At 42.7% G+C, this 12,138-nt stretch overlaps 1 protein-coding gene across 3 annotated transcripts in view; it reads left to right on the plus strand.

Annotated features, from left to right (window-relative positions):
• inpp4b (inositol polyphosphate-4-phosphatase type II B) overlaps positions 1-12,138 on the plus strand; it is a gene marked incomplete at its 3' end in the record, with an annotated part of 213,401 nt that overhangs the window by 118,800 nt on the left and 82,463 nt on the right. For all 3 annotated transcript variants that reach the window (XM_079553836.1, XM_079553835.1, XM_079553837.1), the window contains one exon: positions 11,200-11,311. In XM_079553836.1, coding sequence (XP_079409962.1) covers positions 11,200-11,311 — 112 coding nt within the window. The remainder of the gene's footprint in view (positions 1-11,199; positions 11,312-12,138) is intronic.

Genomic DNA, 12,138 nt, shown 5'->3' on the forward strand with positions numbered 1-12,138 from the left:
ATAAGTAGGTTTCTGTTTAAGTCTATGCGAGCCGTGCTGGTACACTGGGGACAGATGAGACGAAGAATGACTCAGACAAAGTCATTTCACTGAGCTAAAAATAAACTGAGCTCACTGTACGCTCCGTCATCTCTGCCTATTCCAACGACACACTCATGCCCCATGTACAAAATCGTAATGTCATGTTTAATTTATCCAAGAGTGTTTTTCCGGCATCGGGTCGTTTTAGATGGTGATGGAATTTTGCTGAAAAATGTCCAATGTTCACCAAGGACACAGCAATTTGGGGTTTGTTTTGGTAAAGTGGATCACGAACAATACCTGCTTGTCTATACTTTTCAAATCCCTCGTCATCATTCATTTAGTTTTACCCCAGCTCAGAAAAGTGCGAAGGCTAGTCAAAACTTGGCTATGGCAGATCTATAACTCATCTCCTCTGGAAGAGTGCTTACATCAGTTTGCAGACTAAGGGCCTCGATCTTGGGTAGGTAAGTTGGCGTCGCGGAGGGCCGATTTTCATCACTGCCAAAACACCAAGGGCCCAGCCTCACCACTGTTGCCTAAAAGTAAAGGTTTTTTTTTCTGCAAATGCCAATGTTTTACTCAGTGGTTCTCAAGTGGTTTGGCTTCAGCACCTGTCATTACCTTACTGACAAGACGCGACCCATAAAACTGTAATTTGTCATATATCGTATAAAATATTGTATTTTCCACTCAAGTTTTTATTGAACAAGCCATAGATATGCTTGCTGTAACAAGTGAATTTCTCCTTTGTGAGATCAATAAAGGTTTATCTTATCTTATCTTATCTTATCTTATCTTATCTTATCTCTTTTAAGACTGAAATGATGAACAAAACAACCCAATAACATCGATTTGAACAGACTCCGCTTTCCGTACCGTTTCAGATGGAAAATATTGGAGAAAAAGTTCCCTAACTTTTGGGTCCCAAGAGCCCACCTGTTGAGAATCACTGTTCTGTCTCTCTCCCCGATGCTTCCTAGATCCCAGGGTGAGCAGCAAAACCGCCTAAACTCTAAACAACCCACTTCAGATCAATACTTTTTAAAAAGCGTTGCTACAAAGGTTTCAACTACTATAATGAGAGGTTTTGTTTGACTAAAACTCAGCCTTCCTTGATTAAAGATGGTGGGTAAAGATACAACTTCAAGCCATTCAAGCAATTCAAGTCATTCTCAAAAGCCTCACATAGGAAGTCTGAAAAATAACTAAAACATACTGTCTTTGTTCGATTTTTTCGAATGGTCTTGCAACCAATCAGACATATCCTTCACTGGATTGTGAGACCAGGACTCTGGGATTACAAAGATTTTATAATGTTTGGATCCTGAACCCCACCCTAAAGTACCCTTTGCTTCCAGGCCTCATCGGGAGCAAAGAGGCCTCACCTTTAGAGATTTACTGATCAACAATCAAACAAGAATCAAAACACAACTCCAATGATAATTTGAAACAAAGATTAGTGTGGCTTTGACGGAGACCATCAATGAGGATAACATTAAATTAATCAAAAATTCAGTCTAGACATTGTTTATGTTGTGAGCTGGAAGCGGGTGATTTTTAATGGAATACCTTCTGATGGTACATTGTGTTCACTAATCATGTTAAAGGGTAGTTGATGATTAGAAAACCCTCGTGCAATTATGCCAGCACTTCTGAAAACTGTTGTGCTGATTAGAGAAGCTATAGAACTGGCCTGGCTGACCCCAAACTTTGGAACGGTTGTGTATTTCATACATGAAAAACCAGCCTGCTGTCCTTTGCATATAAATCATTGGAACTTCCCTCTGCTGACGAGTCGTTTGAAGGCATTAAAAAAATAATGAGAAGGAGAGAGAGTAAAAACGCAGCATTACGCAAGCATACATTCATGAAACAAAACACAGCTTCTGATACATTATGATTTAAAGTCAATTTTCAATTTTTTCCGCATTACACTTTTCTGTGCGGATAATGGAAAGCCACGATATCTCTGTAACTCCCGGCGGCTTTAGCTTGAGCCTGACCCGTCTCCACATGAACGGCGTGATTGCAGTCTCTATTGAGTGAGTGATAATAGTAGAAGGTCATCATCTGTGCCGCGCTATATGTTCCACCATCTCACCGGGTCACTCTCAGCCGCCGCCTCCACCCAAACCCATCGAATTGTCATTGATCTGCACTTAGCGTTGCGATGGGTACGTGCTGAATGTATACCAGCCAGTCTTCATTGTCGGCACCCTTCCCCTGTGTGTGTGGTGACGTGTGGCTATAGCTAGGGGGTACATTGGTAGCCTGCATAAAGTGGTACAGATGTGGGGGAATGAAATGCTCCAGATATTTCTCTGAAGGAAGAGTATGATAGATTAGTTATGGAACATATCTTGCCCTGGGAAATGATGCTAGTGATGGTCAAGAGAAGGAGAAGTTTGGGAGGCTGAAGGGGATACTTGTGGATGCCTTTGACTTGACTTTTTATCCCCCATCGGTGTTTGGTGGTGCTTTTTATTGCTTTTTTTGTGGCTTTTATTCTTATTATTATTACGTCTTATTCTTATTATTGTTTCGTCACTATCAGACCCTTTTTTTCATTTTTTTTTCAAGAAGCTTTTAAATTTGGGTAATAGCAAACTGGAGAAAATATGCTTGGTTTAGGTGGGGGTTAAGAGGTTGACAGTCAATGTTAGCAGCCTGTGACTGGTTGACAAGTTGGTGGCGTCTATTACAAATGTTTTGTTTTACTCGGAAATATAAATCACTTTTTTACTGTTTGGTTATTACTTCAGTGTGATTTCATTGTTGCGAAATCCTCATCAGAAACACGGCGCACGCTCACAATGCATTGTGCCGCACCAGGCTGTGAAAAGAAGTCCCCTTTAGGTGATTTTTGCTCCCGCCTTGCTTCTTGTGTGAAAACAGCTTATCCCTGACAGTTTGTGACACTGGTTAAGTGCTAACATAAAAGCAAATGTAGTGTGAAGACACTTCTCGTCATGCAAGAATTCACAAGTGTGTGCGCCAGAGCTGGAACAAATAGGATGCATTAAAACTCACAAATGCGATGCAGGGCTGCTGCGTCCCTGGGAATAGCTAATATTCAGTTTGTCATAGACTATAACTGCAACTTTTACGCTGCAGTTGAGGAATGGCTTATGGGCCCAGCCTGTAGCAATGCAACACAGTATGCAAATATTCTATGTTACGCTGTATTCCGCATTGTGTTGCAAGGGCTTGGTCCACTCCAACCAAATGAACATGTGCGACCACATCGAAATTGAAGTACCCATCTCCAGATCTTGAAGGTTTGGTCAGGACTGCCTAGCTGGAGGTTTTAGTGTTTTAGGTCTTTGTTTTTTGTGCATGCTTTCAACTTGATTGGAGAATGCGAGCTCCGCACATAAATACCCTTCTCGGTCATGTATCAAACCCAAGACCTTCGTGCTATGAGTGCCAGCCACTCAGTCACCGCAACCAATTTCTTCAGGGGTCATTGTTGGATGATGTGACACACAGCCACCTCCACATTTGGACCCCACCCATCCCCACTTTAGCCTTTCATTTCAAGTACTTGGTCTCTCTTAGCCCCAGATAGTGTCGGTACTGTTTTGGCCAGCAGTAAAGCACAGAGCTTCATACTAAATATACATTTCCTGTGAAGGGCTCTTTCATCAACAGGAACCAGGGCATTTTCACTTGGAGAATATAGTGCTAGTGGTCCAATCGAGGCTGCGAGATTGCGCTCACCATAAGCCTCCCCTGGCAATTCTGAACAATGTATCCGAGTGCCCTTATTGATGGAGTCTCGCAGCCAAATGTGCAAGTACTTTTGATTCATGGGACCGCGTCATCTATCTGCGCTGAGAATCCGGAGCGGCACTATCTTTTTAGAGGCTGGCATCCCACATTATTGCAGTCTTCTGTCCTAACATCTGTCCTCAGTGAGAACTAGCCAGCGCTATATTTAGCCTACCCCATCCACTTTTATATAGGTCAAGAAGCACATCGACGCTGCCGCACCGGTAGGGTTGTTGTCTGCAGAGGATGTTTATGATTACTAGCCATTGTCCAACCACACCCAATACAGCTTTGAGGAGGGCCAAAGCAGCGTACGCAGTGGAGGTTAAAAGTGCGAAGTTTGCGGTTAGCTTGTCATCGTTCAGGCTAATGGTCTCATGCTAACTCACATGTGATTCCGTACAAATATAGCGATGTCAGCCGTTTCTGTAAATGTTTGTTTTGTGACAGAAGTCAAAACATTTACTCCTGATATATCGACGCTGCATTACCAATACGATATTGCTAAAGTATCACGATGTAGCAGGAAAAATATGCACAATAGCGGTTGTGTTTTAGTCGTTTTGTTCCAGGTGTTCCCCAGCGCAGACTTTGGCCCACAGTCTGAGATTCAAAGATTTTTGAATCTTTGAAGAAGAGATGAACTTTTGACACCCACCGCTTTGTAAATTCAGTCCTTTGAAAACGCGCCAAAATGGTCCTTTCCTGACCCCATTCTGCACGGTTTCTTTGGCCAGACAGCGGCCTTTTCTTGGTTTATTTCTAGCAAGTTCTGACCATGGCAGTTACTAAATCAATCAACTCAAAATTTAAAGAGAAAGGGGATTTGTTCTTGTATATATATATAGATTTCTTTCTTTTTTTTTACTTGTGAGGAGCAAGCCTTTTGCTGAAACAATTCTGCACATCTTTTTTGCTCCAAAGATCAGGCTAAATTTTAGACGTGATTGTGTTCTGCATGAGTCAACTTACGCAGTATTGCCATATTACGCCATTTAAATCCCTTTTACCACAGATGCATGATTTTCTTTATCATCATTATTCATGACTTTGCTGCGCTATACCATCAATCTGTTTCTTTATTTGCTTTCAATTAATTGGTTGAATGGAGGCAGTGATTAGAGCCATGGAGTTGTCCTTGAAGGTGTGCGGTATGGAACAGTATTATGAACATGTTTATAATGAGCACAGATTTTGACTCACACAGTTTGGTTGGTTGTTGCTAATAATAGTCCGGTGCACTATGTTTAGATCTCCACTGTGGTGAGATTTTCGTGGAGAGTATGAAAACTATATATTTTTGGAAACCTTATGGTATAAGCAAGGAGAAAAACATTTTTTTCATTTGCCCTTGTCCATCCATCCATCCATTTTCTTCCTCTTTATCCGGGGCCGGGTCGTGGGGGCAGCAGTCTCAGCGGAGATGCCCAAACTTCCCGATCCACACACACCTCCTCCAGCTGTTCTGGGGGGACCCCGAGGCGACACCAGGCCAGCTCAGAGACATAGTCCCACCAGTGTGCCCTGGGCCTTCCACGAGGTCTTGTCCCACTAGGACATGCCTGGAACACTTCTCGCGGGAGGCGACCAGGAGGAACAGATGCCCTAGTCACCTCAGCTGGCTCCTTTCGACGTGAAGGAACAGCGACCCTACTCCGAGCTCCTCCCGGGTAAACTGAGCTCCTCACCCGATCTCGCCCTTGTCATTTTGTAAAATTGTGCAGTTATACTATTTTTCCATCAGAGTAAATGGGGAGTTCTGGTCATCGCCATGGCAACACTGTGAAAAGTATGACAAGGGTTTCCTTGACATTTTAAAGAACGGCCAAATGGAATTTTCTGCCAAATTTCATACATTTCTGCCAAACTACGTTTTTTATTGCCCATATAAATGTTCTTATAGGAAGTCTATGGGGAACTGACCAAATACTTTGACATTGTTTTTCTGATTGGTTATTAAATAAAGTTCAAAAATGTATAGTTTTGACACTATCCACAAAAATCTGGCGAAATTACATAGTTCAACCGGACTAAGAGCAGTCTACGTCTTTACTGCTGAAAGAGACTTGAAGCTTATTTTGAATTAGTGTCGTTTTTTAAATAAATGACACACTGTAAAACCTCTATACTTGTGTCCATAAACGTGTTAACAGGGCCATAATTTAGCCGAGCACGGTAAATATTTGATTTGGCTCCCGGTGCCACAGCGCTAAACTGCAGGTAAATTATGGATTAAGCCGTTGAACAGTGCTAAAGCTACTGTATGGAGTTGACATTTTAAAAAATCAATAAGCCCAGCTATGGGTTTTCGGTTTTCCCGTTTGTGCAATGCTGATTTCAGGTTCCGTAAACTGTAAGAAAGCATCTCACTGGAATCTGTTTTCCTGATAACTAATTTATTTTTGTTTTTTTAGTTGTAGCGAATTTGCGGCGGGCATTACTTCTGTCAGTATAACAAAGGTGCCTGATTAAGTGTTGTCATAAAAAAAGATCCTGGGCCAATTAAATTTCAAAGCAATGGGCTTGCTGGCAGAGGACAATGCGCCGATTTGCTCGCGCGCCAGCTCCAACAGACTGGTGGGGGTGAGGGAAGTGAGCTGGGATTCTGCTTTATAATCAAACCTTCAGAGTTTATATGAGGTCGTTCCGCGTGCATATGGAGCTCCTTTTGGGGCAATTAGCAAGTCATGCGAAGTGGAGCCAATATTAGGCCAGGATGTCGATAACATTGTCAGGGCAGGAGAAGGAGAACCGGTCACTTACAAGTGTTAACGTTGGTGGTATCTAACTACAATTCATGCTGCCATTGTGTCAGTGGGCAAGACATTTCCCCTGCCTAAGTCTATGGATCTGTGTCAGACGGACCTAAATTGCATGATGCCATATGTCTCCACAGAGGTTGAAGTTTGTGTGTGTTTGTGTGTATTAGAAATAGGATTCTCTTACACCTCTTAGTACATTTTGTATAGAGTTTTTCAGGATTTGTACTTGAGTTGACTTGTGTTTTGTCCTATTTACAAAGCCTTAACAGTAGGTGGTGCTGTGCAGATGTACTGCCAATGCTGCTGAGTCGGTGAGATGGTTAACAGATTTCACATTAAAATGTATTGAAATTGGGGAAATTACCTAAACCATAATCTCTGATATTGCTCGCCTGCTTAGACTGATTGAAGAATATGCATTTCCTGTGTAAAAAAACTCATAATGAGCTTGATTTAAACATGGTGACTTGAAAGAAATAAAAGTATTGATATTTAGACATGAGGACTGATACTTTCATTACTACCTGGATTATAAGACGCTATTTTTTTCACACGCTCTGAACCGTGCGGCCTATACAGCGATGTGGCTAATTTACACATTTTACACACTATTGGCGTAGTGTTTTAGATCTCATGCCCGAGCCCGACCAGGAATTCGTGCCAAGATATCATATTGGAGGAGTTGTTAGTAGTAGTAGTTCAGAAGGTTTTCCGAGGGTGGTGCTGCGGGGTGAGAGCACGTGCTGAGTGTGTTGGTCACGTTTCTAAAGCACGGCCGGGCCAGCGCTTTGACACCGGCGCTACACCGAGACCATTGCGTGATGCTCTTTATCTCACAACAGTTTTAACTCACAGTGGGCTGAATGAGTAGTGTGGTGTCCAGTTAGTGCATAAAAGTATGGAAAACACAGCGAAAGGAAAGGAGATGAGAATGAAACGGCAAAGAGGAAGGACACTTGCCTGTGCTGCTGCTCGTACACTGTCCCGCACCGCGCTCATCTCTCGGCCCTGGTGCAGTGAGTGTGTGCTCTCATGTTACAACATGGACAGACACCTGCGGCTTATAGTCAAGTGCGGCCTACATACAGTATGTGCTTTTTATTATTTCTTTTTAATTTATTCGGTTCGGCTTATATTCAGGTGTGCTCAATAGGGTACTTTCATTGAAGTAGAAAATGTGACTGTGGAACTTTTACTAAATGTAATGGCAATATTTGACCAGATGTACTGTATATAAATACTTTGACTGAAGTGATTAACTTTAACACACTGATTTTGAACAGTTAGTTTGTCACAGGACGTGCATTTGCCGCAAAACACCATGGTTTCAGTTTGCTCTGTTTTGTGTAGTTGTGGCATCTGCTGTTCCCACAGAAAATGAAGCACCAGTCACATTTTCAGTATGTTCTTAGAATCTACTGCCTACTCATACTCCGCTGGAGAGATGCTCACTGAGGATTTTTCTTTGTTCGAAACTGCCTGTTTTTCTGCCAGTACTATGGATTTTATTTCAGCTCCGTAATAGTGATAAGGAATGTGATGGTTCGGACTGTACACTTTTTTTTCCTCTTCAGGCTAAATTTGTATGATCTTATGTTATTCCGCTCTTTTTCCCCCTCACCTTTTGGGCTAAAAAAAAAATAAAATAAGCTTTTTCAGTTTTTCTTTTATGTGTCATGATGGTGCTGACGTTATTCTTATGCCAGCAGACCAACCAAAAGTTTCTCTTTTTTTAGCACAGCAAATAAAAATGTGTTTTGGATGCTCTGTTCCAAGAAGATGCAACCTCCTTCCTCCAGGATTTAATACAGAAACAAATCTTTGCTTTAGATGGAGCTGGCTGCATTGCTCTCTGCATATCCGTTTGATAAATCACAAACACTCTCCAGACTTTGCTCTTTGGCAGCTTGCTTACGAGCCTTAAGATACGAATGACAAAAATGTGTTGAATTTCAAGCCGTGACCTTTACAAAGTCATCCCAGCTCCTGCCTCAAGACTCGACATGACGCAATAATACCTGTGGCTCAAGAAACATTTTCTTCAGGGAAAAAACATAAAAATGTCAGTAAGCACACCTCTATTTCCTACTCGCCAAAGTTTATTTCCCTCTAAACTTTTATATTCTCACGATGACTCCTGAGCCTGTCATTAGTGGATTGAGGCGGCTCAATCTCTAAGAGTAGATGCCTTCCTCACCCCTGCGCTTCCTCTGAGGAGGGCGGCGTTAGCCAATGTAATGCATGTTAATCTCCCTTTCCTCGGTTATGTGTGGCCCACCGTCAGCCAGCGCGGTGTGTTCAAAGTCAGGGTGACTTTCCAGCACCGTGCCCCTCGGTTGTGTTGTTGTGTAGAAGAAGAGGTGAGGTGGGGGGACGGGAGAGGGATTGTAGGTAAGCAGGGAAAACACGGAGACAGGTGTCTAGCAGGGGAAAGTAATTAGGTTTATAAAACAAGCCAATGATATTTTCTTAGCTTAGGGAGCGCTGTACAACATTAAGCACTAACTCGCACTCCCTGTGTCCCAGCGCTGCGGCTGTGTTCTCCTCGTGTGCTGTATGCGCCGCTGCCTCCTCTTCTCTCGCGTGTCTCCCTTGGGTGCGATTAGATTTTTTTTTCCAACCACCCCCCCCAGGATCGGACCAAGATGGATTGGCCTTGAAACTGCCTTTTCTCCCTCTGTCACATCCGGAGCTTGACATTCAACTTTTTTTGCTGAGTGCATTTCAAAATGTTTGAGCTGCAGTTTACAGTTGGAGAAAAAATCTATGTTTAGTGGTAACTAGTAAGAAGAATACATTTGCAAATTGTTTCAAATCGATCAGCCCATTATTTGCAGAGTAGACAGACCGAATCTACTCCATCGGCCCGCCGTCAACCGCTTGAAAACTCAGCCGTCAGCCGCTGATGTGACTCTGAGCGTGGCTTTGACCTGGCACCTTGGACCTGGCACGGTCTGGACCTGAGGCAGAGTTGGTGTGACGCTCAATATGGCCTTTCCTGAGACCTCAACAGAAAGTACTTTCATCCAACCATCATCAAACACATCATTTTGAATATTTTCACCGCTTTCAGACACCTTTATGAGACCGTAGCTTGATAAGATTTTGCCAGGGACAATATGGGATACCATGGCTATTCACATTAATGTTTGAGTGGGCGCCTCCATGAATTGTGCCCGCCCCTTCACTCGTATTAGTTTACATAGGACTGGAGAAGTCAAGAGAAAATCAGTTTCTTCACGGTCCCAAAGCCGTGTTTAAGCCGTGCAGAGAAACGGTGCAGTGTTGACATGTTGGTGCAAATGAACATAAGACATTTTACACAAATCTACTAAACATCAAATTTTAGTGGCGGACATTTTCCCTCGTTCTTCACGCTCTACCAAAAGTGTCAATACAATGGAAGCGCTGATACGTGGCAAAAAGAGGCAAAATTGGGCGGGGCAGAATAAGTTGAATATAGACAATAATTGACAACAAATACGAGTAGTATTTGAAGTAGTACCCCCTTACAAACATAGTATTTTTAGTTTTAGTGAGTGGTAAAGTATAGGTATTTCAAGACCAGAGTAACTAATGTGCTGTTGCAGGGAGCACTCGCATGTCAGGTTGACAGATGTGATCCCTCCTCTCTCCGGGGCAGCCGTGTGTCATCTGCTCTTGTCTCCTGTGGCCATTATGTTGCACGTTTCTTCCAATATCTGCTCCGGGCCAAGTGGAACTGAGCACATTAGGGACGGCTCTGTTAAGGTGATCAGACTGTTCGGGAGATGCTCGGGGAGCATTTTTCTTCATTTGAGATAGCTGTCTGCCTGCCAATACAATGGATTTTCTATCAGCTGCTTAATAATGGCTGCATGATTAGGGGAGTGATTGGTGGAATGCTCTGATATGAAAACCCGGCTTTCTATTTCGCCTCTGGGAAGCACACTGTTGTCTTTTAGAGTGCTTGTTGAAACATGTGAGTAATTCAGGATTTCACCCCACTTGACTCGGCACAGGAGTTCATGTCTTCATTGTGTTTGGTTTGTATGTTGGCCAATACAAGGCAGTATTAGCAATAGTGTGTCTAGTGGAACAAAAATGACAGTGAAGTTTATGTGTGTGATGTCATCACATAGTAACAACATGGCAGTGAGCATTACAGTAACAGCAGCAAATGGAGTGGACGGTCAGCTCTGTTATTTTTTTAAACTTTTCATTAATCAGTTTTATTTTGCGTGTTTAGGACATTTTTAAATAATTATTACAATAGAACTCGAGAACCTAAGAAGACGTAAACACATTTTATACAAAGGCACTACACAGATTACAAGTGAGCAGTCGGCAATTAAAGCTGAGCTGCCTGATTTTCCCAGGTTTCGAATTGTGAACAGAGGAAGTAGTTGATAATAAACTGCTGGCAGCTGCCTCAGATCGTTTCCAGTGATTACAATAACCTCCCCGAAACCCCCTTTTTCACGTGGATTGAATGAATGCTTTATGAGACAGCAAAACAAAGCAGGGGGTGATTTGAATTGCCTCTACCTCTACCGGGATAAAATACAAACTCAATTTGTATTTGTGGGTGCACTACAACAATGTGACATGTTTTTTGTCGTTTTAAAGTAGAGCTAAATGTTCCTCTTATCTGTGTGCTCAGGACGTCCGATGGTGTGTGCACAGCGGGGTCAGTGGTGGTGAGTCGTCTGAAGATGGGGGAGATGGAGGAGGTCGACGTGGACCACATCACCACGGACACGTCCACTCAGAAGGTAACAAGGCTGGAAAGTACTGGAAATTTTGTTTCTGTAAAGAAGTAAAGGGGATCCTACCTTCCCCCTGTGGGTTCTGTAATTCTCAGTTGTGTATTGCAGAAAACTACTTTGGTGTTTTTGAGTTAGTTCGTAAACATGAATTCAACACCTGGAGGCATAGGGGAAATGAAAGAGTATTACTTCAGTGAGTAGTGGCTATTGTCTACTGCGGCTTAATCCCCAATGATGTAAGACAGTCTGTGTGAATGTGCACATTAAGGTGGCAATCAGAGTGTTTAGAAAAGCTAGACAAAGGCATTGGTTTTAGTTTGCATTAAGCAACTTTTTATGCGACAACAAAAATTAGTATTTGTGCATATTTGAGTGGCTGTATGAGTGGCTGTATGAGTGGTCAGCATGGCCCCTTTACTTTCCATCAGGACCTCCAGGATCCATTTTGTAGGTTTTCTGAAGGTAGGGTCTGTCATCCACAAAACCTTTTGATCCTGGAGCGTCCTAGAGACCACTGTGACAGAAAGTAAAGGCGCCATGCTGACCACCTATGCAGCGACTGAGTCACTACAAGGTCAAATATGCACAAATAGGAACCCTTTTTCCCACATAAAAAGTTGCATAATGCACCTTTAAAGTAAATCTTGTGGAAAAAAATAGACTTTTCCACAAAAACAGCGTTTCTTTGGTGCGCTTGCAGCAATTGTACTTGTGGGTAAGATCAAACAACCACAAATCCAAATGTTTCCCTATAGAGTGTATTTTAGGTAAATCTGAGCCGGGAACAGAATTCTCAGAGACTGCGTTGAAAGTATAGCAGAAGTACGTGCCTT

The sequence above is a fragment of the Gobius niger genome, assembly GCF_951799975.1.
Source record: "Gobius niger genome assembly, chromosome: 3".
Lineage (NCBI taxonomy): Eukaryota > Metazoa > Chordata > Actinopteri > Gobiiformes > Gobiidae > Gobius > Gobius niger.